Below are 25816 nucleotides of genomic sequence, written 5' to 3'. Positions count from 1 at the left end.
TGTTTCCTGTCTTGTTTCTTACAGACTTCTATCTAACACTTTATTTCTCTGTGTCTTTTTCACCATAAATTCAAGCAGCCATATTGCTTCTTACCTGAACCCAACCGTCATGATATCAGGAGTCATGGCCATGCTTAATATATGTATGTCCTTATCATTTGACAAAATCACAGGATTGTGATGTAATTTATTTTCTCTGCTAACTGCACTTAACATAGACACTAGCCAAGTATATATTTCATATAGTGTGGTTAAAAGTATCTTATGTTGGGGGGGAAAAGTATCTTATGTATGTGGTTTCCATGGATCATCCTTTCTAAATGGTTGCTTGTCCTGGGGAAGAGCCAGGTTTGTATTCCCATGAGACTTTCTCCATCAAGTGGTTAATGGGTTGTTCTGGTTCTAGCCAAAGAAGGTAATGGTTTCTATGACCTTCCTGTTGTGTTTGAATTTATGAACAAACTATATTTGAAATGTTACTCTTTTTAGGTTTAATTGTTTTACATCATATTGAAACAAGGGACCTAGTGGGATGTTATTTCCCACCCCTAGCCCCCAGCTGCTGTCTGAAGGGAATATAGTCTTTTCCCCTCTCTCCATCTTTTTTGTAAATGTTAAATAAAATCTAAAAATAAATCACATAAATCTTCTAAAACCTGGGGAAAGTGTTATGGGAATCAACAGAAGCCCCAACACATCCTCTATAACCATTTCAGGTATCATCAATTACATAAAGTCTTCTCTGTGTCCCTTGAGAATCTGATTCAACAGACTGTTCTGGAATGGAACAATCTGTTGCCTGTGGAGGGGCAGAATGCTTGAGCATATGCCTGGATTCAGCTTATAAAAGTACTATCACTACCACCTCCAGTAACATCTGTAAAGGGAAAGGGAGACTTTATGAAACAACTCAGTGCTTCCTTTTATTTTTCCAGAGGCAAAAACACTTAACTTTCTTGAGAAAAGAAACCAAGCCTTATTCTAATCCCTGTGGATTTGGCCATTGCTGGATCCCAGGGGCCTGTGGAGCTATTCATTAAGAGCAGAGGACACTTAACTCTGGTTTAGGTATTCATCAGCTCTGGGAAACTTAGAGCTTAGGCAAAGGAAAAGAAGAAAGAAAGAAAGAAAGAAAGAAAGAAAGAAAGAAAGAAAGAAAGAAAGAAAGAAAGAAAGAAAGAAAGAGAGAAAGAAAGAAAGAAATCTCTTTCTCATCAGGATTTTTGCTTCCCAGATGCAATCTTTCTCAATAATTTCATGAACCCAAGCGCTAACATCCAGTCACTGTTGGGGAATGGGGGTGATGACAATGGAGAGGGCCCTGTCTGGATTTATCAACCCTCCATTTATTTGCTGAACAACCTTGGGCAGATCCCTTCTCTCAGTTTCATCTGTAAGTATTTAGAGAGAGTGTTACATGATCATGTCAGCACATGGAGCACATTTATTATAAACTATAAAGCTCCATGCAGGTTTAGAGTGTTACCATGTTAATCCTTCCAATCATGTGTTCTTTCATTGTAGAAAAAAGACAGATTCCCCTGGAGGAAAGAAGTCAAGACAAAGTCCTGACCCACAGAGATAACGTAAATTTACTGTCCTGTCCTAAGGCCTTATAGATTAGCCTCACGTGTGCTCCTGGTAACACTGTACCCAAGTCACAAGTATTCACATTGTTTCCTGAGTCCAAGCCAGGATAACCTGGAGGGGCAGCTGGGTGGCTCAGTTGGTTAAGCCTCTGACTCTTGGTTTTGGCTCAGGTCATGATCTCAGGATCTTGAGATCAAGTTCCATATCAGGCTCTGTGCTCAGCACGGAGTCTACTTAAGGTTCTTTCCCCTCCCTCTCCCACCTCCTCTGCTGCTCCCACTGCTTGCTCTCTCTCTAAAGATAAATAAGTAAAATCTTAAAAAAAAAAAAAAAGATAACCTGGAAAGTTAGCATTATATCTGCTTGATAGCAAATTTGATAGTTCAAACCACCTCAGCCTCGTGCAAGTAAGAAAGACTCAATCTCTCTCTCTCCCTCTCTCTGACTGACTCTAAGGTGAACCTGCACACATTTTTCATTCAGTCAAGAATAACTTACTTGGTGCCCGCCACATGCCAGATTGTGTTGCTAGCCCTTCCCCCCCAAAATAGTGATAAAATGTTGTGCCCACACTGCAGTTCTTTGGAAAGAAAAACTGAGTTATGTGTGCTAGAAGCAAGAGGCCTAAGGGTTAATCAGAAAAGAAATAATTTTCACATAAAGTGATCTTTCTTCCCTTTTTTTTTTTTTTATGGTAAGCTCAGAGAGAATTGTAGTAATACAGGTTGAGCAATTTTCTTTTTTATGAATCCCGTGCTCAATTTATGAAAGCCATTTTGCAACCCATTTACATGCAGTAAACCTTTGCTTTAAGGTTCTGTCATTTACCTTGATCATGATTATTTATAGTCCCTTTAGAAAAGGCCCTTTACAGGTTTAGCTCTCAAGTACATCACTGCCACTAGGCAGTGCTCTACTGAGCCTTTGAGGTCATGGTCATAAGCTAAGGCACAGCCAGTCTTGCAGCCAGCTCTGAGGACAGAGAGGGCTGTTGTGTAATTAGAACTAGTTGGAATTAGGAGTTTTGGTCAAAACCAACTCCATACTCTCATCATGTGATCCTGGCCATTTGTGCACCTTTACCATCAGTTTGCTCACTGGTAGGAAGGGAAGAATGCTTTGTCACAAGACTCTAAAGTAGAATTTAACTAAGGTACGCTACTGCAAGATACAGGGTTAGTTATAAAGAGGAAAGTGTTCCATGAACTAATTGTCAGCAGTATGATCTATTATAAATCAGTGAAAAACAAATGCTATGCCTCTTCTAAAATCTTTCTTGATCACATACTCTATTCTCTCTAATGTGACACACACACAAATGTAAACGGAGAGCAGAAGCCTTTACCTGATACATCGGAAGACACTCAATTAAGTATTTATTGTCTTGATGGATAAATATAATTGCCAGCTGAAAGTCACTGTGCTGGGCATGGTACAGAATACAAGGCAAGTAATTTATCATCCCTAGGCCTCCAGGAGCTTATCGTTTTGTTAAGATGTCTAGCCGTTAAGTGCACAAAAAGCCAGTATGAGACAGAAGAAGGAGCTACAGTGTGTCGAAGTCCTTCCCCATATGCATACAGCAGGAAACTTTGCTCTTCTGAACACTAGGCGAGCCAGGCTTCCTCCAGCCCCATGCGCTCTTGCTGTCCAGCAGAACGTAGATGCCCACCTGGAAGGGTTTTGCTGAAACGCATACAATGAAGTAGTTCTATGGAAATAGGTACAGAATCGTGGGAACCAAGAAGGGCGAGCAAGGCCCCACAAGACAAGCAACAGCAGGAAGCACTGTGTCCCCTAGAAGTGAAGGGCCAGGCGGAGGGCTGGCAGGGGTGTGCTGGGAGCTGGAGCGAGGCGCAGTGGGAACCCTTGTCAACACGCAAGGCCAATTGGGGCTGTACGAGTTGGACTCCTGGGACCAACGCCCCGTCAGGGTCAGCAGACACAAAGAGGGCTCCCTAGGCACTGGGTCCTGAGTCTTTCTGTGGGTGGCGCTTTTCTTGAGGGCCTGAGGAGAGAATCCTATCAGCCCAAGAGGCTGGCTTTCTGAACCTGGGATCGATCGTTCTCGGCTTTTGCAAGCCGCTCAGTGGCGTGAGTGTGAATGTCTCGACCAAGTGTCTTCCTTGACTCCTTGGCACTTACCACGCGCAGCCCTCACAAGGTACGGAGCAGGAGAAAATGGATTACACCCTCAACAACAAGAGGCGTGTCATCCGCCTGGTGCTGCAGTGGGCCGCTGTGTATGGAGACGTCCTACAAGAGGATGACGTGGCCGTGGCTTTCCTCGAGGTACGTGGAGGCCTCCCTTCCAAGAATACATCTTTGTCCCACTGTAGCAGGAGCACGGGGCTTCCCGTAGAGGCTGGGACTGCAAATTCTGGTCTCTGTTAATATGTTCATCAGAAAGGTACTATGAGGGGCGCCTGGGTGGCTCAGTGGGTTGGGCCTCTGCCTTCGGCTCAGGTCATGATCCCAGGGTCCTGGGATTGAGCCCCGCATCGGGCTCTCTGCTCAGCGGGGAGCCTGTTTCCTCCTCTCTCTCTGCCTGCCTCTCTGCCTACTTGTGATCTCTCTCTGTCAAATAAATAAATAAAATCTAAAAAAAAAAAAAAGAAAAAAAGGTACTGTGAGAGGAGTAGAGAGCAGCATCAGCCGCTGTCCTGCCCTTTTAGTCCAATAATGCAGCCTTGTCGTGTATTTTCACTTGCTCCCTTTCCCTTTGCATTTTTTTTCTGTGATCCTAATCATGGGGTACCCGTCATGTTGTAGGCTGCTTTTTCCACTTTATATAAGGATTTTTTTCGATGTTCATGCAGTCTTTCTAGTAAAAATTCTTAATGACCTTTGAGTAGCTCTGCCACAGATATGCTTGTTTTTCATCATGTTGAATATTTACATCATTTCTGGTTTCTACATTCCTTGGGTAATAGTTCAGGGAACGTTTTTGTGTAAGTAGGTCTGTGTTTGGTCACATTCCAAGAAGTGGGATAGTTAGATCCAACAGTACCTCTTTTTGAGTGGAGTGAAACCGATAATTTTATTGAGGACTTTGTAGGACCACGAGGTAGTTCCAGAGGGACGTGATTTATGTCATAAACACTATTTTAAGCTGAACTTCCCTTTTCCTTCCCATGGCTCCAGCCCCACATTGCAGCATGGGCCCTGGCATTGAGCCCTGAATGCCTCGCTCTATCCTCTGAAACTTAGATGAGGATCTTCAATGCAGGCAAAAGGCAATGTGGCTTCTATTTCTAACCTTATCAGTCTGTGTGTTCAAGACTGAATTATCAAAAAAAAAAAAAAAATTATCCTTTCCCCTCTTGAAGCATATAATTTGGCAGGCAGAGAGATGGGGAAGGGAGGAAGGCATCTGTGAGTGACCCTCAAGGCTGCGGAATGAAGTATTTTGAAAATATAAAGGAATAACAGTAGCTTGGGTCATACGTTGACTCCTGGCCACTACCAGTTGAAGAAAGGACTGTCTTGCAGAGGAAGCAGAGTGGGGTAAGTTGGCAACACCACAGCTGTCATATTCCGCTGTGGAGGTCACTGCTCCTGAGCAAAGCAGGCCCAGCTGCTGCTGCCTGGTGGTCAGGATCGGTCCCAGGGTGTCCATAAATTGTTCCTGAGTTGATCACACACTCAGCATGCATCAGTTCCGGTCCTGAAGACCATGCCTGCCTTTTGCCACCAAAAACTAACCACACCTAGGGGGGAAAAGTAAATAAATAACAAATGCTAAAATAGTTATTCAGAATAAATGTTAAAATTTCCCTGAAAAAAATCTGAGGTGAAAAAGTGCTCTGACAGTGTAAGCTCTGAAGTGGCCCATTCTGAAACATCTTGTGACATTGCCTTTCATATAAATACCCTAGAAACAATTCATCTGCAATTTAAACAAATTTTTTTTGAGTTTTTGCACTGTGGTGAAATATATCAAATATAAAATTTGCCACGTTGACCATCCTTGAGGGTACAATTCAGTGGTATTAATTAATTCACAATGTTATGGCACCATCAAGACCATCCATTTCCAAAACCCTTTCTCACTTGCAGTTCTGAATTTAGACATATGGTAACTTTTTTTTTTTTCTTTTTTGGTCTCTAGGCCATGCAACCATGGTCTAGAGATGCTAGTCAAGCAGATGACATAGGGACATATCTTTGTTGCTCTTGACAGAATCGTGTACCTTGGCAATTCCCATTAAAAGCCTGTGACCTTTGCCAATTACAGGAGTTTTATGTGTCTGTGTCAGATGATGCCCGGATGATTGCCGCCCTCAAGGACCAACTCCCCGAGTTGGAGAAGATTGTCAAGCAAATGTAAGGAAGGGCCTGGCTTGGGGTGTGTTTTCACCAAGTAAGTGTCTGCATCTCCGTCAAAACATCTTCCAAAATGTCCTTCGCCCCACTCCCCCCTCACCGGAAGGTGAAAGCTTGGTTTTTCAGCAGCCACGTGGTGTTTCAGTTTGAGTGGACCGGAGCCTCAGGCTTGGGTGGTGGGAGAAGACCAGGTGAAGAGGGGAGGTTCTGCTCCGCTCCTTCTGTGGCAGACGGCTGCCAAAAGAAAGCGTGGGACAAGGTGGAGGTCCTACTGTTGGGCATCTCACGCAGTAAACTCGGGTTCCTTTGGTTTAAGGCAGTGAATCCAGTAATAGAATAGTGACATTTAAAGAAAGATGAAGGTGAATTACTTATATGGAAAATTCACTTTCTGCCACCAAGGTTGTTGCTGGTGAATGTTTGCTTCCCCTCTGCAAAAACATGGAAGGTTTCACAAGCTATACTTTGAGCCTTCGATAAATACCAGAGAGAATGTGTGCAACTAGAAAGATCTTAAAAGCTAGAAATCTTGGCTTTCAACATCAGTTCTGCCAGGGGTCTGCCTGGGATGTGAGCCCATCTCTTCGTGTGTCCTCTGTGCTTGGTCCCTTGGTCTCAGTATGAGGGTTGCTCAAGGACTACTGTCATTTCGTTCTGTAATTTAAAAGTTCTATGCAAATGAAGCAATTCAAAATAATAGTACCGACGGTGTCAATTAATATGCTTCTCTGTTTCTCGTAGTTCAGAAGATGCAAAGGCTCCACAAAAGAAGGTACGTGCCCACAATTAGGACTCTCTAATTGTACCCTGTTAAGTAGCAGTTCTCCGGAAGTAAAAACAGTGCAGTAACTGAAAGTGATGTGTTTATAAATACAAAATATGTTTTCTCATGTCTTGACTCTGCTTCTCAAGTGTGTCTCCTCTGAGCTGCAAACATGCACCGGTCACTCTCCCCTTACCGCTGTCGTTATTTTTACAGCACAAAGTTCTTTTGCAACAGTTCAACACAGGCGATGAGAGAGCCCAAAAGCGCCAGCCTATCCGTGGCTCGGATGAAGGTGAGAATTCTCTTCTAACTCAGAATCGTGTAGATTATTCAAAGTCCCTAAAATCTCTCCCCTGGGAACCCTCGGACTCTCTTAGCACCCCAAATGGTTCGGTGGAAGGTGCCCTTTTGCATTTCAGTTATTAATCCTCTTGAACTCTGGGCCTGGAGTGGAGGTGCTTGTCCACACTTCCTGGATTCTGCCTCTCCCTCGCTGCCTCTGTTCCCGGAAGGAAGGAAAGAGTATCTCAGGAAGTAGTGGTCAAGGCTGCCCACCTCTGGGAAGAGCTGGCAGGCAGATGGCTGGCACTTTGCGATGCTGTGCAGGGCAGAGATAGGGTCATCTGCAGAGTAGGACTCCAGCCCAGAGAGGGCAGTCTGGCCCCGAGCCCAGTATTGTTGGCAGCCACGAGGGAGGTGCACATGCTGACAATGACCATTTGGTTGCTTAAGCTTTGTCTCAGGAATCGCAACCAAAATAGAATGAATGATCATGACAAAACTCTCATCTTAAATCACAACTGAGTCCTGTCATTCAGGAGCCCACAAATTACAGGAGCCGAAATTGCTTCTAGGGTTTACGTTCAGAGGTGAGCCTCGAGGTGCCATGTTTGGGTTTGCTGAGCTCGACATTGCCTGAGCTCTGTGGCCCAGCCAGCCCCAAAGTACGCGAACCCGTGAACAAGTATGTGGGAAAGTCAGTGTGTGTTCATGCCCCGGGCAGAAGCGCTCCTGTTTGCAGAGCTGTTAGCATTAGTTCCCCACCCCTCGCTCCCTTCCCCCTGCCCCCACCCCCCCACCCTCCTGCCCCAGCCAGACAGCAGCAATCTAGCAATCTGCCTACTGCACAGCACTTCCTGGATTATGAAAAAGAAACTCTCAGGCAACGGCAGACCCGGCAGACAGGCCTAGATATCCTTCCTTTGTTCCATGTCTTCTCTGTGGCTTGTCCTCAAGCATGTGCTATGGTTCTTGGAACTGGAGGCAGCAGCCACGTACATGTGTACCTCTCCTTAGACCAAGGTGAAGGCCAGGAGTTTCGGAAGTAGATGAGCTGACAATCCTGAGAGCGATGAGATGGTGCAAATTTGGGATGTTAGCCAAACATTCCCCCTTGCTGATGGTTTTCCTAAGAACTCCCAGGACAGATTTACCATATTGTTCCTGCCTTCCCAACAGTTCTGTTTAAAGTCTACTGCCTGGACCACACCTACACAACCATTCGGGTGCCAGTGGCCGCCTCGGTGAAGGAAGTCATCAGCGCAGTTGCCGACAAACTGGGCTCCGGGGAAGGCCTGATCATCGTCAAGATGAGCTCTGGAGGAGGTAACAGCCTCAATGAGCACCTTGGGTTTCCACAGAATGGAATATCGCATCCAAACAGAGAGCCTGCCAGGAGTTAGCGTGGCCCTTCCTCGCAGGACCTGAGGGACTGGTGCTGTGTGTGTGCCCATAAATAACAAAATAATATGGTTAGAAGTGGGCTGGGTAAGTATCCAATATGCCCTATTTTGGAGTTATCCACTGTAAAGCAGGAGGTAAAGCGACCGACGGCAGCTGGAGCTGAGGACTCTGGGGTGGGTGTTGGCTTGGAGTTATTCCTATATAAACCCTAAACAAAAAGCTGAAGGTCTTGGAGTTCTGAGACATGGGGACCCTAAGAGGGCATCTGGCTTGACAGGCTCCAAGACATAGGTTTCCAAAAGTCTGAAGTTGGAGGTGATCGTAGGCTGGTTCTTTCCAGCTGATGATGGTTTCCCTCCTTAACCCGTAGAGAGGGCAAGAGGCCAACTCATCAAATAAAATGAGGACGATTTTTCCCCATGGGACCACTTAATTGCCGTGTGCATTCTTGAAATGTCATGTATTCATTTGCCATATATATTTACTGGCCAAGTTAGTGTGACTGGGACGGAAGGGATGTGTTGGGTGCAGCCATGTCCCCAAGCTGTTGCGAGGCAGGCACGGAGGTAGACAGTAAGTGGACAATTACAATCCATGCTGGCTAGAGGTTTGGAATGGTCGGCCTGTGTTGCATTGAGAGCCCAAAGAAGAAACGGTAAAGCTAATTTATCTGGAAATGATTTAGTAGCCACTGGAGGATCCTTGCTTCAGGATCGGGTAAACCATTTTTTTGCCATGTTTGAAGGCAAATGGTTCTCCTGATGCAGGATTTTTAAATGTATCAAGGATTCCCAAGATCTCCTCTCCCAGTCTCATAGGACCCAGGATGCCTGCCTTCGCCAGTCCCTATGGCACAGTCTTTCCGCGGCTGTCCCGCACCCCTCCTTCCCCTCCTTTGGGCTGTGACGCAAATGTCTTGTCTACCTGAGGCCACCTCCTCCCTTTCTTTGATTCCCCTTCTAAAATTGTATCCTCTCTCACTTACGTATACTTTCTAGCTTCTGTCCCTGCTGGCTTTTCTCCCCGTGGCGGCTTACTCTCTGATCTGTCTTGTTCACCGTCTGTGTCCCTCGCTGTGATACAAGCAAGCTCTTATGGGACTGGGATTTTTTCCTTTTTTCCTGTGTTGTTCCCTTCTGTATCTTCAATGCCTGGAGCAGTGTCCAGCATGTAGTAAATGCTAAATAAATATTTGTTGAATGAATTAATTTTCAAAATATAGGAGGCTTAATCTAGGCCAGGCCATTGCCCTCCAAATTCGGGAACCCATGAAAAAATACTAATGAATTTTACTTCTAAAGTCATCTGGGATCTCAGAAACCCCCTAAGTTTTCTAGAAGGGATCTTTCCGTCTCCAAAGCACTGGGCATTATTGCCATCTGGAAACATAATTTGTTATATAAATAGTAAGTGCGGTTTTTGAAGATAATTACAGCTGTAGTGCCGAACTGGGTGAATTGACCCGCGGGTACTTCCATTCCTGCTTTGTGGTCATTTTCTGATGGCATCCTGAGTGTCCTGTGCCTGCGTGAATGCTGGGTCTTTCCTATTCAGTGGGTCCCTTCAGTCCTGTGTTTTATGCAGTCACTCTGCGTGTTCCGGTAATTCACCGAGCCGGCAATTTGTTGGTGTGATTAGGGCAGTGCAGCAAATCTCAGATGCATTTAATAGGCAATCTCATGCTTTTTATGTTCACAGAAAAGGTGGTGCTCAAACCTAATGATGTTTCAGTATTTACGACGCTCACCATTAATGGACGCCTATTTGCTTGCCCGCGAGAGCAATTCGATTCACTGGTAGGTGTGGATGGCCTCCTCGGAGCCGTGTCTGCAATCAGAAAAACTTGTCTGCAGCTTAATTTCGCAGTTACGTTGAACTGAGTTGCTAAAAAACTCCTGAATGCTCCTTGGCTGTTTCTTTTTCTGTGCTACGTGAGGTAAGCCTCAGGTGTTCATTTGATATGCTCAGACCTTTAGATTTTCTTTTGTGGAAATGAACCAAAGTAGCCCCACTATCGGGGCACAATTCAGCTTTTAGACCCCCTTATAGTAAATAACCTCCTAGAAGTCCCCCCAGTTTAGATAGTAATATTTAAAATCTGAATGCTGAAACCAGGAGAGGGAAAAAAAGAAACTTTTAAGACCAGACCTTGTGATCCATCACGTCCTCCGTGGGCTGTAGAAGGGCGTTAGGGCAAAGCCACTCTCGGTTCTCCCTGAAAGCGCTCTGACTTGTGCAGGAAGTACCGGAGACCAGCAGTTTCTTCGCTATGTCCCCCAAGCCTTTTCCCCAGGCTGCACAGAACTCTCTTCAAGCAGAGGATTAATCGGCCCATGCTCACTGCTGAGTAGCCTTCATCTGTTATGGAGACGGTAGGGTTCATTTCTGTTTATCCTCCAAAAATTAGACATATTGGTGAGGAGCTCTCGCACTATCTTGGAAATGCTGCAGGGCCAGCGCAGAGGAGAGGGAAGCAGTTTTTTCCATCTCGGGACACACGGGGCTGATTTTACTAAGAGAAGTGCAACAAGAGTGAGAGGTAAACAGCATCACATTCCAGGGCAGAGTTCAGCCACGTGAGTGCTGCGTAAATGCATTCATGTGTCATCACATCAGACATTAGAAGTAAATAAAGATTCCTCTCCTCTCGAGAACGTTCTAAAATTTTTCTTAAGATTGTATTTATTTTTTGAGGGAGAGAGTGAGCAAGATAGAGAGAGGATACAGGCAGGGGAAGTGGCAGGCAGAGGCAGAGAGAGAAGCAGACTCCCTGCTGAGCAGGGACCCTGATGTGAGGCTCGATCCCAGGACCCTGGGATCATGACTTGAGCCAAAGGCAGACACTTTACTGACTGACCCCCCAGGAGCCCCCCAGGAGCTAGGTGGATTGTTGCCATGTCTTGTATCCCGGTGGAGGGGAGCTTAGCAAATGTGGCTTCGTTCTCTGACTGTCCTCATCCATCACAGCCCACGAGCGCCCTGCTGGCCTCCTCCACAGCTGCTAGAAGAGCCGTCTGCACACGGACCTTTCATTTGTATTTTCAGTCACCTACATTCACTGCTTTCTAAAAGATCACTATTTCCCAGCACTGAGGGATTGGGGGGGTGGGGGGAGAATGTCCTACGTGAGGCGTGCTGCCCTCTCGTGGAAATGAACACCATCAGAAACCAGGTGAGCAGTGGGCCTGCCACAGGTGCGGCACGATGTGTTTGTCCCACGGCCTTCGGCCTGTCTTGCCAGCCGGTTCTTGGCCACAGCAACAGATGACCTGGCTTGTGGATGGGGTGTGCAGACCGTTTCCAGCTCCTTGTCAAGCAGACACTAACTTCTGAGGCCTCTGTTTCTTTGCACCTTGTCCTGCAGCCTTGCGAATTCTAGTCCTTGCCAGCCTTCCATGTTAAGGCCCAAGTAGTTGAAAGGCGTTTACTTTGCCGCAAGTCCTGGGGAATGTGAGCTTGTAAACTTCCTCCACGTGGTGCCCTGCCATTCGCTGGCCAGCGGCTTACATCATCGTACTAAGGAGTGGTTGAACCCCACCTGCCTCACCAAACTGGAGACGTGGAGCCTTTTCCAGCTTTCTAAAGATCTCCCTGAGGACAGTCTTTCTAGGAAGAGTGGCACACAGGATGACTGTGCAGTACAGAATGTTGGCCAAACCCTTGGATCTATCAACACATACTTATGAAGTGTCTGCTTTGTACTCAGTGCTCTGCTGCCTTCTGTGTGACTCTCGACCAGTCGTCCCAGAGGCTCTGTCCTTGCGATGGTTACGGTGACATTAGGGAGATGAGACTAAAACAGCCTGGAACAGAACACATTGTAGGGCTACACTGTGTTGTCTAGAAATAACGGAGTGCCAGCGACTTACTCTCTGCCCATTGTATTTGAGCATAAATGTTAGTGCAGAGCAAATTATAATAAAATCCCACTGTACTGTAATTTGATTGTACTCTTACCCACCCGCTAGTTCCTTAGAATTTTGTTTAGGGCTTGTGATCTCATCCAGGCATTGTGGATGGTTCTGGCTCTGGGACGGTCTTGAAGACGAGTCCTCACTGTGCCTCCAGGAACCCACAGTGTAGTGAGGGACTCCAGGGTGTAAGAAGGCAGGGTGACAAAGGCCACCACAGAGCCAGGCACGGGGTGGGGGAGAGAGTGATGCTGGGGTGGCAGCTGACTTCAGCCATCTCTTTGTCACTGACGATCTGTGTATCCTTTTTATGTCTTGGGTTCTTGACTTGGAAATTGGGAGGGTAACGATGCTGTTCTTCCTGAGGGAAAGTACATGGGAGTTCTATGCCTCTGGGCAGGCAGTTCTGCCTGTTGTGCCTCATATGATGGGAAAGGGCCCCAGGACTATTTAGGAGAAAATGGAGCAAGGGGGTGCTTCCTGGGGGCCCCCGTGTCAGCACATATATTCCCCACTTCAGATGGAAGAACAACTTCGGCCACGCAAATCGCCTCTTCAGTGCTGCATGGAGGGAAGAGGCCAGCCTGCCCTTTGTCAAGGAGGGAGAATGCTTTGGTCAACCCTGCCCACTTGGAAAAAAAAAAAAAGAGAGAGAGAGAGATTCTATGACTTTCAAAAGGGATGCAGGAACGATAGACCACCATTCATGACTGAAAGAATTTTACTTCTTTCTTTCTTTTTTTATTTTTTTTAAGATTTTATTTATTTGACAGGGAGAGATCACAAGCAGGCAGAGAGGCAGGCAGAGAGAGAGGAGGAAGCAGGCTCCCCGCTGAGCAAAAAGCCCGATGTGGGGCTCGATCCCAGGACCTTGAGATCATGACCTGAGCTGAAGGCAGTGGCTTAACCCACTGAGCCACCCAGGCGCCCCTTACTTATTTCTTAATATTGGCATCTTCCCTGTAGTTGCTTGGTTTATCCCCTCCATGAAAAGCCGTAAGGCCTCAAGGAAAAGAGATGGGAGCTGGGTGGCTCAGTCATTAAGCGTCTGCCTTCGGCTCAGGTTGTGATCCTGGGGTCCTGGGATCAAGCCCCACATGGGGCTCGCCTGCTTCTCCCTCTCCTACTCCCCCTACTTGTGTTCCCTCTTGCTGTGTCTCTCTCTGTCAATAAATAAATAAAATCTTTAAAAGAGAGAGAGAGATGGGAGCTGGGGAGCCTGCGGAGGAAGAGACCAAAAGGGCAGTTGCATGGAGCAGAGGGCTGTGCACACAGCAGGAGCTGCAAGAGGGAGCAGAGAACATGGAGAGCCTGAGCCTGACAGGGTGTCCTCAGACCCAGCGTTTAAAAGTGTCCCCAACTTCAGGGGCGCCTGGGTGGCTCAGGCAGTTGAGCGTCTGACTCTTGATTTTGTCTCAGGTCATGCTCTGTCGGTGGTGGGATCGAGCCCCACCTTGGGTTCCTCACTCAGCACAGAATTTGCTTATCCCTCTCCCTCTGCTTCTCACTTCATGCTCTCTCTCTCTCTCTCTCAAATAAATAAGTAAAATCTTTTTTAAAGACTGTCCCCAACTTTCTACCTAAGACTCACCCTGCTTGGAACCATTCTCCTTGCTTGTTTCCATAAGCTTCTTACCCATAGCTTCAGGCCAGTTCCCTAAGTTTCCAAACTTTGGAATTAACATTTTTCTTCCCTATTGTCTGTGCCCTGCGTAGAGCAAATCAGGAACAACTGAGCTTAGCTCCCATGTCCAGACATCACTTGCATCATACTTTCCTGTGCATTTGCATCACCGCAGCACTTGTGGGGAGGGAACTCTTTTGGAAGGGGTTGGGAGTGGGGACCTCCTCTGTGCCAGGCACTCTGCTTATGTGATACAGGGACATTCTTCCCAGTCCATCCTGTTAAGAAGCCTGCATATCCGGTACTACGACACCAAGTTTCCTGAGCTGGAAACAGACATGCGAGAAACTAGGGAATTGATCCCAGTCTGCGTAGCTAGAGTGGGGTTTGCATTTAGTCTGTTGCCCTCGAACACTGCTCTGTTGCAAAACCCCAGCTCTTTGTCTGGCACTCACAGACTTTCTAAAGCTGTCTGGGCTGTCTTTTTGGTTCCCCAAGACTCTCTGATCCTGACAAACAGGTCCACTGACAGTTTTCTAGCCTTCCTGCATCTGTACCCGTCCTTTAGCAGACCAACCTGGGAGCTCAGGGGAAACCTTGCTGTTCTGACCCACCCAAGTTTGTCTGTTTAATCTTTTATAGCCTGGCTTCTTTCTCCAAGAACCTCTTCGACGTACATTCATCCGACATGCCCACTAACTCTCAAAAAGCCCGTCCAGTCTTCCCAAACGTTTATCCGTGTATCTGGGCATTGGGTGTGTGTCGATGCGTCTGTCTGTCCTTCATAGCCACGCATGAATGCCAGCAGCTGTCTGTCGATTGAGTGTCAAGAGGGACTCCCTGATCAGAGCTTACCTTCCCTTAGCCTGTAAACTCGCAGAGACCACCTACATCCTGAATGTGTCATTTCTCTCGTGCCCAGAACCCAGTGAGCATTTATGGAACATAATGGTTATGCGTGCGACTGCTGATAGTCATGCTGGTAGAACTTGCATAATATTGGTATTTCCAACTTAAATACCGAATATCCCAATGTGGCTAGCATGGTATTAGGGAAATCCTCTTTCAATTCATGTCCCTTTTGTAACTTTGGACATATATTACAGATCCACAAATGTCCGCATAGTATACGTAAGTTTCCAAGGCATACAAATCATTCATTTTACTAAGGGAAAGCAGTCTCCGTCATTTCTCATAAAATACAAATGAGATTGGTGAGTCAGGTAGAAAGTTTTGAATGAGAGCCTTCCAGAAAGTAGCAGAAGCCCTCACCCAGAACACCATGACTTTGTGGCTATCATTTCTAGCTCAGCATCGCTCCAAGAGTGGAGGGATGGGCCAGCATGGGTCATGTCGGTACCCGGAGCCCGCTGTCCGCCAGTCAGCTCAGGCCGTGTGTTATACGAGCTGGATAAGCAGGAACGTCACTGCAGTCAACAGCCCCACCATAGTTAGTGGTGCTGTGGCCAGATGTCCAAAAGGGCCATCCTGGTACCTGTTCCAGAACAGCTAGTGGAAAATAGGAGGAAAACATCTCCAAGGACTTCTTATGCCTTTACCAGAGAAAAGAGACTGTTTCCAGGGATCTCCCAGGCCCCAGGGTAAGGGGGACCCCCATAGGTCATTCCTCACCAAAGCTTATTTACCACAGTCCACGTTTTTCAGTCAGTGGACTTGATGATAGTGATCACGATGACTCTAAGGGTGGCACTGAAGGAAGTGAGCATTAAGAATAAAGGTGTCTTTCTCCTCTGGGTGACACTGGAGAGGTCCTGAAAGCCCCTCCAGAATCCTTTACCCTCAAAACTCCTTGAAGCATTCAGCATGGAGTACTTCTCTGTCCTGAGAGTCTGATCTATTTTTGCCTTCTTGTTCACAGACTCCCTTGCCAGAGCAGGAAGGCCCAACTGTTGGAACAGTGGGAACTTTTGAACTGATGAGCTCCAAAGATTTAGCGTACCAGATGACCATTTATGACTGGGAACTCTTCAACTGTGTGCACGAGGTAAGTGCTTGCTGAGAGCGAGAGGAGGTACCGTTGTGATTCTGGACAAAGGCTGCTATGCAGCCTGGCGGCAGACATGGATGTATGCAGCAAGATGGAAACCACACGATCGTTTATGGAAATACCGAGCTTATTAATAAAGCCTGTTACAAAGTCTTTGTGTCTTCAAGAAAAATCATAATGATTTAGAGTAGCCTTCCTGTGCATGTCAAGCCAACAGCCCCTCGTCAATGGTTCTATATTTAAGAAGATCACTGAAGCCCCCTCGCCCCATAGTACATAGCTTGAATCCTGGCCAGTGATGGGACTCACATTTGCTGACCCCCATCAACTTGTCGTGACAAATAAAGAAGCCTCATTGGTGTTTTGATTGAGGAACAAAGAAATGAAATTGTTTTCTTTTCTTTTCTAGCTGGAGCTAATCTATCACACATTTGGAAGGCATAATTTTAAAAAGACCACAGCAAACTTGGATTTGTTCCTGAGGAGATTTAATGAAATTCAGTTTTGGGTTGTCACTGAGATTTGCCTTTGTTCCCAGCCCAGCAAGCGTGTTCAGCTCTTAAAAAAATTTATTAAGATCGCAGCCCAGTAAGTATCATTAGCTTAGAAAGAAAAAAAATGTTTGAGCTGCATTTTCATTTTTTCCTATTAGGGCTATATCTTTCAAAAAAAAAAAGAAAGAAAGAAAGATATAGGATCTCCTTAGGCACAAGGAACAATGATGGGGGCTTTAGAATAACTGAACTCTGGTAAAAGGTTAATTTCATCAGGCTTTTGTCATACCGGACATCAGTATATAAATAAATTAATACCTCACAGCATGGATACCAGAGTCAGAATCATGACCTCTTTGCTTTGAACTGTCCTGGCTTTGTGCCTCCTCCATTTTAAAGAGTCCTTCAGCAAAGTTCCTTCGTAGAAAACTTGTGTTGATGAGGCCTTTCGAGTGGCTGTCCCACAGGACACCTTCTCACCAGTAGAGGGCAGTGGAAACATGCAGGTACATGAGCACATAAAACTCAGCCAGAATGAAATCAGTAAAATGCATAAAGGCGAGCTAACCTGGGACATGAAAATCATCGACATCAGAAAAAGCAAGCAGCTTATAAATATTCTATTTAATAGCAGTTCATGGGAAACAATTTATTTACTGCAGGGGCCGGTTAGATTTCTCCCTGACATGAATTTAATCTTCTCCTGCTATTTAGATATGCCTGACAACCTCTGTTTACTTCCATGTTTTTGGTATCACCACAATGCTAAAAATAAAATGCTAAATGTGGCCCATGGCTGGGAGACTTCTTTCTAAATGCAGGGAGCTCTCGCACAGGAAGGTGGGGAGCACAAGTAACCCCAGCTAGCAATTTTCTTGGGTCAAACAGTTTAGATCCCATACAGAGTCTGATGTCCAGAGCTAAACAAAGAAGTAAACGCTGCCTGACATTTCATATGTATTAGCTTGCCAAATGCTTCAAATTATTTTGCCAAAAATTTGAGGGTTCAACAGGATATCCAAATTTTCAGATTCAAAGGCTGATATCTCTTCATTTGGAAAAGCTGCCTCTCTGAAGAAAGATTTAGTAAGATGTTGCTTACAAATTTCTGGATCAAAGGATAGCCACTTTGCCGAGGAGACCGAACAGCCTTGTTGCAAGGGGCAGGTGCCTTCGCGTACTGGCAAGGGGAGGATTACGGAAACTGTGACGATACGTGTTTTCCCGCTATGAAGAGCACATTCTCCCTTCGCCTTAGCCTGGCAGTGCCAAATGCAACAAGGAGTAGAGAATGGCAAACTGCACCCCAGTGTGGGGGATCAGCAAGCCTTCGGGGGCCTGATCCTGTTAGTTGACAGTGGCAATGTAAGAGAGGCTTTCCATAACTTAGGAATTCTTTTTTAACGTTTATGCCTTTTTTATCTTTCTTCCTTCTGATTAGGGGAATGAGTAGGTAGCTTTGGCCTTTGGTATAAATTGGCTTATGTTATTCAACCTTTCCTAAGCTGGTGCTGTCCCACAGTGGAGCTGTGAGCACGGCCCTGCTGGAGAAGATTGTAGACTGTCCTAGAGCAAGGTCTACAAGAACGAGACTTTTAGAGAACTTCAGCAAATTCCATGTAAGCTCTTTGACCTGCCCAGAGCTTTATGAAGTCGGGGGGTTCAAGTACTATCATCTCCTTTCGCAGGGGAGACTTGGGCATGGGGACAGCTTGTGACTTACCTAGGGTGATGAGGTTAGTTGGGAACAGTAAACAGAGCAGTGACCAGAAAAGCAAGTCTGTATTCCTGCATGTGCTTTCAAGAGCACATGGCTAGGACAAAGGCAAACACCATGCATATGATTATTCTCCCTGCCTTCAGCCCGGTGGCAGGGGTGGAGGGGGTTCCTCTGAAACTGCTTTCAGCCCCTGACCTGAGAGCCACTGCTCCCGCACAGCAAAGGCTTTGCTGACTTTTCCACCAGTGGTATAACACACCTGATAGCTTCTCTGAAAACGATTTTCCTCTTTCCACGCAGACCATTTAAGAACTACTCATTGCTTCCCCTACAAAGAGAACGCAGGCAGCAAAAGCAACAATTTAATTAGCCTTTCACAAAAATGTTCATCCAAACAGGATTTAATTATGATCCAGCTGACTTAGATAACCATATTGATTTGGGGTAAAGGATTTGCACTTGTTTCAAAATTAATTCTTTCCCTTTTTGAGGAACTGGTATGTAGGAGCTGGGGAATTCCCTTCTTTTTTCTTTTTTTCTTTTTTTTTTTTTTTTAATTTAAATTTTTTATTTTTTATAAACATATATTTTTATCCCCAGGGGTACAGGTCTGTGAATCACCAGGTTTACACACTTCACAGCACTCACCAAAGCACATACCCTCCCCAATGTCCATAATCCCACCCCCTTCTCCCAAACCCCCTCCCCCCAGCAACCCTCAGTTTGTTTTGTGAGATTAAGAGTCACTTATGGTTTGTCTCCCTCCCAATCCCATCTTGTTTCATTTATTCTTCTCCTACCCACTTAAGCCTCCATGTTGCATCACCACTTCCTCATATCAGGGGGATCATATTCCCTTCTTTTTTCTTTTCTTTTCTTTCTTTTTTACTTTTTTTCTTAAGTTAAATGAACTACCTGGGCTAAATATTGCCATTCTTTTTTTTTTTTTTTAAGATTTTATTTATTTATTTGACAGAGAGAGATCATAAGTAGGCAGAGAGGCAGGCAGAGAGAGAGGAAGAAGCAGGCTCCCTGCTGAGCAGAGAGCCTGGTGCGGGACTGGATCCCGGGAACTCGAGATCATGACCTGAGCCGAAGGCAGCGGCTTAACCCACTGAGCCATCCAGGTGCCCTAAATATTGCCATTCTAATAAGAATCTTTGATCTTGCTCCACAATAGTCTTATTCCCAAATATATATTCATAAAGGCTCACAGTTGCCAAAGTGCATAAAAGGATCAGCCTCGTTAACATCAGTAAAACAGAAAATAAGGTTACTTTTTGGTCAATTGTTTGGGTTCTTTGTCAGCTTCATAGGGATCATGACTTGTAAGCTGATATTTCTCAACAAATTAGAAGGCTTCGAATTGCAGGTTAGAAATTTCCACGGGGGCAGCAATTTGACTTCCTCTTTCCTTTCTCAGGGGAAGGAGGCCTCAGGCTCAAAGTCCGAAAGTCTTCAAGGACATTTTGCTTCCCTCTTACCTCATGCGATGTTTCCTTCCAGGTCCAACAAGGCTTTTAGGAAGCTCTGAGATCATCCTAAGGATCCCTAGGGAAGGGGTCTTTAAATTCCTTCTCAAAACCTGAACCTAGATGGCTGGAACCATCCCCTTTCTAAAATTACCGTAGGAAGCCAGATAACTGAACATGGTCACCCGAGTGGAACTTACCCAGTGCATTAAATCTATCATTGCCTGTTCTCCTAACGAGTCCTGACGATTATTAATGACTATCAGAAAATAGAACTCTAATTTTTTTTAATCGCACTCGAAAGGGTCATTTTACTCAGCCATGTGCCTCTTGTGTTTCAGCTGTAAGGAGTACAAAAATCTGAATTCCTTTTTTGCCATCGTCATGGGACTAAGTAATGTTGCTGTGAGCCGCTTGGCACTCACGTGGGAGGTAAGCCTCAGCTGACATCCAGCTGTGACTTTTGCCTTAAGAATAAAAACACAGGCTCACCAGTGAGCTTTTTAAATAGAAATATCACTCACACTGGTATAACAATGGAAAAGGTGGGACCCTTTGAGGGAAGTGACCTGTCTCCTTTTTCCAGTTGCCTGAGAGTGTGAATTTCAAAAGGTATTGTCCTTTCGTGGAGAGGAAGGGAAATGCGGGGGTCTCAGCTTCTTGGTCTGTGCAAGGTAAATAATAATACATCTAGCTCCTGAGTAGAACATGAATCAACAACATTGCTGGGGTGATTTCAAAGGTTTTGCTCATGGATTCTGTTGTTTTCTGGAATGTCTGCTTATTGCCTTATCTGTAATTAAGAGAGGACAGAAGATCCATTTTTATCCAAGTAGTCATTTTGCTCTGGGGAAAATTAGCCAGAAGGCCAACTGTTTGGCCCTGCTGAGTACTGAGTATCTCTTAACCGCCTGGCCGACCTCTCTGTGTGTGCAGGCACAACAGCTGGCTAATATTCAGGTTGCGGCAAAAGTTCCACAGGTGTGTTGTGAACCTCTGGAGGAAATACCATTAGTGGTTTGTTGACAGTTGGGTATTTGTGCTAAACATCTTCGTTTTTCATCAGCTAAGTTACTTAAAATGTGCCCGACCCCTTACGTGTGGTATATAGTTGAAGAAATACTAATCTCTCATGGAACATACACACAAAAATAGACTCTTACTAAAAATAAAAAAGTATGTGTAAGTGGGACACAAAAAGAGGTCAAGGAGTAGATAACAGAGATTTCATCTGCGAGGGTGCTTTAAAGAGGCACCAAAGGCAGCTGTTTGCATCTCTAAATATTTTCCTCAAAACATTTCCTTCCCCATTTGCCTCTTGAAACTGTTTTCTTTCCCTGTCCCTCCTAAATGTTTCCATTGTTTATAGGACAGGTCCTCACAAGTTCCTCTGTCTTGGGTTTCTCTTAAAATTCCAGGCTGATGCAGCACACAGCAGCTCATCCCCTGAATATAGGAATGAGGGAATTGCTGAGGCCTGCGTGCCACGCAGCTGGTATCATCGTCCAGCGGGGAGAGGGATGCAGTTAGGGCTGCCACGAGGTGGAGGCGAGGAAGCCACACAGCAGGCTCCCCTGTCTTGAAGTCCAAAGCTCCTGGAATCTCTGGAAACCTAGGGTCCCCGTGCAGGCAGTCTGCCTTCCCCAGCCTGTTTCCAGCTTCTGATGCCTCCACTGAGTCCATAGGATTTGGTGGGGAGGATCTCTTCCAGGGGTCCTGGGGAGCCCCAGAGCAGGTAGCGCATAAAACAGCAGCCGGACGTTCAGGCCACAGAATGAGGGGGGCACTCTCTGAGTCTCTTGTCTTGGTCTAAAGAGAAACACTAGAGGCTGCTCAGGGGGGTGGGAGGGTGTGAGCTGCCGAAGGAGAGAGAAGGACTGAATGGGCCCGTCCTTCGTTTTCCTGGGGAGGTGAAGGAGCCCAGCGGTCTGAGAGCTGCTGTTCTCATCCTTGCATGTTGCTGAAAGAGAAGATGAACACAGGCTCACTTATAAGTCTCTGTTCTTTAAGGTGAAAGGTAATTACATCATCCTGTAGGAAGCACGTTCATCCGTCAGCATTTCTGATTTGAGTTTCTCTACCTGTACTTGCCGAGAGCCTCCCACGCTGCCCATATGGCTCCGGTGGAGAGCAGGAGGGCCCAGACACGAGCAGGGTGAGAGACCAGCCTGACCTCCCAGGAACACGCGGGAATCTGTCAGTGAACCGAACGGAGGGAAAGTGAACCGCATGGCAAAGGGAATGGTTCAGCATGGGAGGGAAAGACCAATCAGACATCAAGCAAATGGGAGTAAAATCCTGGAGCGGTTTCTCGCCCTTGGCAGTGCGCCTTCGGCAGGGCAGGGTAATTCCTCACTGTTGGGCTGTCCTGTGTAACTGAGGCTGCTCAGCGGCCTCCCCGGCCTCCACCTACTATGTTAGTAGCTCCTCTCACTCTGCTCCACCCCAGTTGCGACAATTAAAAAAAATGTCTGCAGACATCACCAAATGTCCCCCAGTGGATGTCGGTGAGGGGTGCAAAACTGACCCCAGTTGAGAACCATCGCTCTGGAAGCACAGGGTGTACATAGATTGTAGTGTTAAGACCCACAAGATTTGTATTACCGTATGCCATCCGGTCTTTGACCGAAAAGTCAACTAAGTAAAGGAAGACGGGTAGAGCCACATATCTAACCCAAAACGTAATCCACTTGTAGTTTTTCTAAAGTAGTCTATGTCCATGGCAAGTTACCACCTAAAGAGGTGATTTGGATACCACATTTGGAATGAGATCCTTGCATCCCTTAATGCCCATCCTGGCTCTCATCCCGTTGGACATTCCCTCTGAGTGAGCTATCAGCTTCTCCCAAAACCTAACTCAAAAAGAGATACTAGGAAAATGGGCTTGGAAGATATGTGGGAGACTCGTCCTAGAAACAAAATAAGATTTTTTACAGATGCTTGAATGGGAATAGGACAAACTCATTCAGCCATGAGAGAGACAGAAGGGAGAGGAGCTCTTTTGTGAGTGCAGAGGCCTCACGGGTCAGTCCGTTGTTGCCAGTAGACTTACGTGTAGGAAGCAGAGCTGAGCAGGGAACCTCCGAGCCCTAGAACTCAGTCAGGGATGCCATGGTCTCTGGAGCAAGGACACATCACGCTGCTCTACCTTAGTGTGGCCTGTCAGAAGAGAATAGTTCAAGGTCTCAAAGATCCCAGGACCCAAGCAAAGAGAGCCAATAGACGGAAAGATGGCTTGATAATGGCCGATGGGCTATGTGAGTACAGCCAGTGGCGCTGAAGCAGGAACCACGGCGGGAGAGCCATCTGTGCTCCTATGACAGCAGGGCAGAGAAGTCTCGTGAGGAGACGCTCGTGTGGAAAAGCGTAGCACGTGTGAGAGAGGCATAGAAAGGAGGCAGGGGATGTGAGTTCCACGTTGGACTGTCATCTGATGTGTGACTTCGGGCATGTCGCTTAAATTATGAGACCTAATTTCTTCCATCTAGGAAACATGGGTTTAATCTATTCAAATAAGTGTTTAGGGAGTAGTGACTACATCCCTGACACCCATCCAGGCACTGGTGTTATAACAATAAACACAACTGGTGAAAATTTCTGTTCTCATGTAGTTTACATTGCAAGGGAAGAGGAGGATTGAATGGGTAGTTTCTAAAACATTTAATCCTACTATTCTCTGGCCTAAACTCCTAATTACGGGAATCAAAGAGTTTAAATGGTAGGAGGAGGTAATCCCAAATCACTTGTGGTCTGAGAATGCAGTCCTCTGTATGAATAATTAGAAAACATCATAAAAACACAAAGACCAAAAAGCATCTGTCATTGCTTTTGTTTCAGTGAGGTTAAGTGTGTTAAAAGGTAAGTTCTTTATGTTCCAGATGATGTCCAAATGATAAGCCAGATTACAGCCGAGGCTGTTTTAGAGATGTTTGATTAAGAGCTGGAGGAATACGTTATCCCTAGAAATGGTAACACATGGTACTTATCTAGATATCGAATCTGACATATGAGTGTGGCATTTTCGTGTCATTAACAGAAACTGCCAAGCAAGTTCAAGAAGTTCTATGCGGAGTTTGAAAGTTTAATGGTAAGTGACAGTGGCTCCTTGATTCTGTTCACTGTCTGCGTTAATCCAATTTCTGATTAGGTGAATTGAAGTTCTCATTTCAGAAATTTTACCTGTCCTTGTATGACTTTAAGAAGTTTATGATCCCGTTTTAGTGCTGCTAAAACAAGCATGTCTGACTAATAAATGGTACCCGCAGGAGTCAGCTTAAAGAGGACTTATGTCCCACATAAGGTCAATTTGTGTAACTAAGAAAAGCAGTATAATAGGATCCTTTTCTATAATAGGATAGAAAAGGTGGGCTCTGAGTTGGAAGCTGCATTTTCCTTGCCTTGCCAAAATTATTGTTCCCTATTGGCTGGGAGGTGTTTGCAGACAGAAAAGGAGTGAGTGGGAGCTGGTAGGAGTGAAGGAGTGGTTTCAGGGAGGGAACAGGCTGGCAGGGAAAGAACCCAGAGAAGTCCATGAAGGAAGGAGGCAGTGCTGGGGGTGGGTGGGTGGGGTCCCAGGAAGGGTCCCAGGAAGGAGGCGGTGCTTCCAGAGAGGGGTTCCCAGAAAGGAGGCGGTTCTTGGGCGGGGGGGGGGGGGGGGGTGTCCTAAGCTGGAGGCAGTGCTTGTTGAGGGGGGGGCGGTTCCAGGAAGGAGGCGGTGCTTTGGTGAGAGTAGGTGGGTCCCAGGAAGGAGGCAATGCTTCAGGAGTGGGGGGCTCCCAGGAAGGAGGTGGTGCTTTGGTAGGGGTGGGGGGTGTTCCAGGATGGAGGCATGCTTCTGGAGGGGGATTTGGTGGAGGGGGTGTTATTTTACATAGGTTGTGTTTGCTCACAAAGGGACTCTTCCCTCAATCCCTGCAGGCAAATCTCCCTCTCAGGCAAAAACGCAAATAATTTTCATGTCAGAAGGGAAATTGTTTTAAAACAAAAATCAATTTAACCACATCTATAGCTACAACTTTGTTGAAAACTATCTGCTTGGGGCAAAACAAGTCTAGGTGTGTTAGAAGTTAGAGGGGCTGGCATATGTGTCATTAGTCATTAACCAGCATCTCTCTGTTTCTCCTAAGGATCCTTCTAGAAACCACAGGGCCTACAGGCTGACTGTAGCTAAGCTGGAGCCCCCTCTCATCCCCTTCATGCCTTTGCTCATTAAAGGTAATCCTAAGGGAACACACAGGTCAAACCAGGGAGGGGTACATGAGGAAGAACATGGACAAGAACCGGATCAGACCGAGCTCTTCAGAAAGAATGGTCCCATCCTTCCCCCTTCCTCACCTCCTCTGCCCCTTGACTTTTTGGAAAGGCTTGCGAAGATTATTGGAGGAGCAGGGATCTAAGATTTGGAAACACTTGATAGTGAAACCATGGGTTAGTTTGGAAATTTTACTAATCTCAGGTAAAGTGCTTTCAAAAGTTAAACACCCAACATAAAAGGAACGATTATCAGCTTTTTCCAACTGCAGTGTTATGCAAATCTTCCAGCATAATCTAATGGTGCTATTGTGGTTTCTTGGTATGACATATTTCTGTTAGTGATTAGAATGTGACTTTTATTTTTGTGCAGATATGACATTTACTCATGAGGGGAACAAGACGTTCATTGACAATCTAGTAAACTTTGAAAAAATGGTACGTACGGTATTATAACCTTATCTGCAATGTTTTATTTTTTTTTTAAATCAATCTGCATTTGCCCTAATGAAGGAAATAATTTCCATATACGCTGCCGTGTTAAAAAGGTAGTTACACATAAAGGAGCTTTGAAAGATTTGGTTCCAATTGGCTGCCTATTTTCGTCTGTCGATTCTCTTTTGTCAAACTGAATGGCGTTTGTGCTGCAGCTCCCAGCAGCCACTAGCTTCTGTGCCGCGTGCTTGGTCCTGGGCTGCCTGTTGCTAAAATGTACGAATGTTCCAGAGTGACTTCTATGTTGTTATTTTGTTGTAAGATTCCTAGAGCTAGACTTCCCCAGGATGCCTTTGAGTTATCTGCTGAGCACGTAGGTAAAAGGCAACGCCACAGCAGATCCTTCTTAAGGAGTAGTCATTGAAATGTATAAATAAATAAAATTTGCCCAAGTTCAGAGAAGGAACTTGAGAGTCTTCATAACAAAGACCACTTTTTGAAAAAGAAAAACAAAAACAACAACACAGATGTGGAACT

At 45.8% G+C, this 25816-nt stretch overlaps 1 protein-coding gene across 8 annotated transcripts in view; it reads left to right on the top strand.

Moving 5' to 3' along the window:
* Positions 1–25816, top strand: part of RAPGEF4 (Rap guanine nucleotide exchange factor 4) — a 291346-nt gene that overhangs the window by 251113 nt on the left and 14417 nt on the right. For all 8 annotated transcript variants that reach the window (XM_082689572.1, XM_082689567.1, XM_082689568.1 and 5 more), the window contains 12 exons: positions 3732–3882; positions 5828–5916; positions 6658–6688; positions 6896–6974; positions 8141–8287; positions 10064–10161; positions 15780–15905; positions 16318–16496; positions 19936–20026; positions 23631–23681; positions 24721–24808; positions 25218–25282. In XM_082689572.1, coding sequence (XP_082545698.1) covers positions 3732–3882; positions 5828–5916; positions 6658–6688; positions 6896–6974; positions 8141–8287; positions 10064–10161; positions 15780–15905; positions 16318–16496; positions 19936–20026; positions 23631–23681; positions 24721–24808; positions 25218–25282 — 1195 coding nt within the window. The remainder of the gene's footprint in view (positions 1–3731; positions 3883–5827; positions 5917–6657; positions 6689–6895; positions 6975–8140; positions 8288–10063; positions 10162–15779; positions 15906–16317; positions 16497–19935; positions 20027–23630; positions 23682–24720; positions 24809–25217; positions 25283–25816) is intronic.

This window comes from Mustela nivalis (genome assembly GCF_964662115.1).
Source record: "Mustela nivalis genome assembly, chromosome: 11".
Taxonomy (NCBI): domain Eukaryota; kingdom Metazoa; phylum Chordata; class Mammalia; order Carnivora; family Mustelidae; genus Mustela; species Mustela nivalis.
This window is presented reverse-complemented; position numbering and strand designations above follow the sequence as displayed.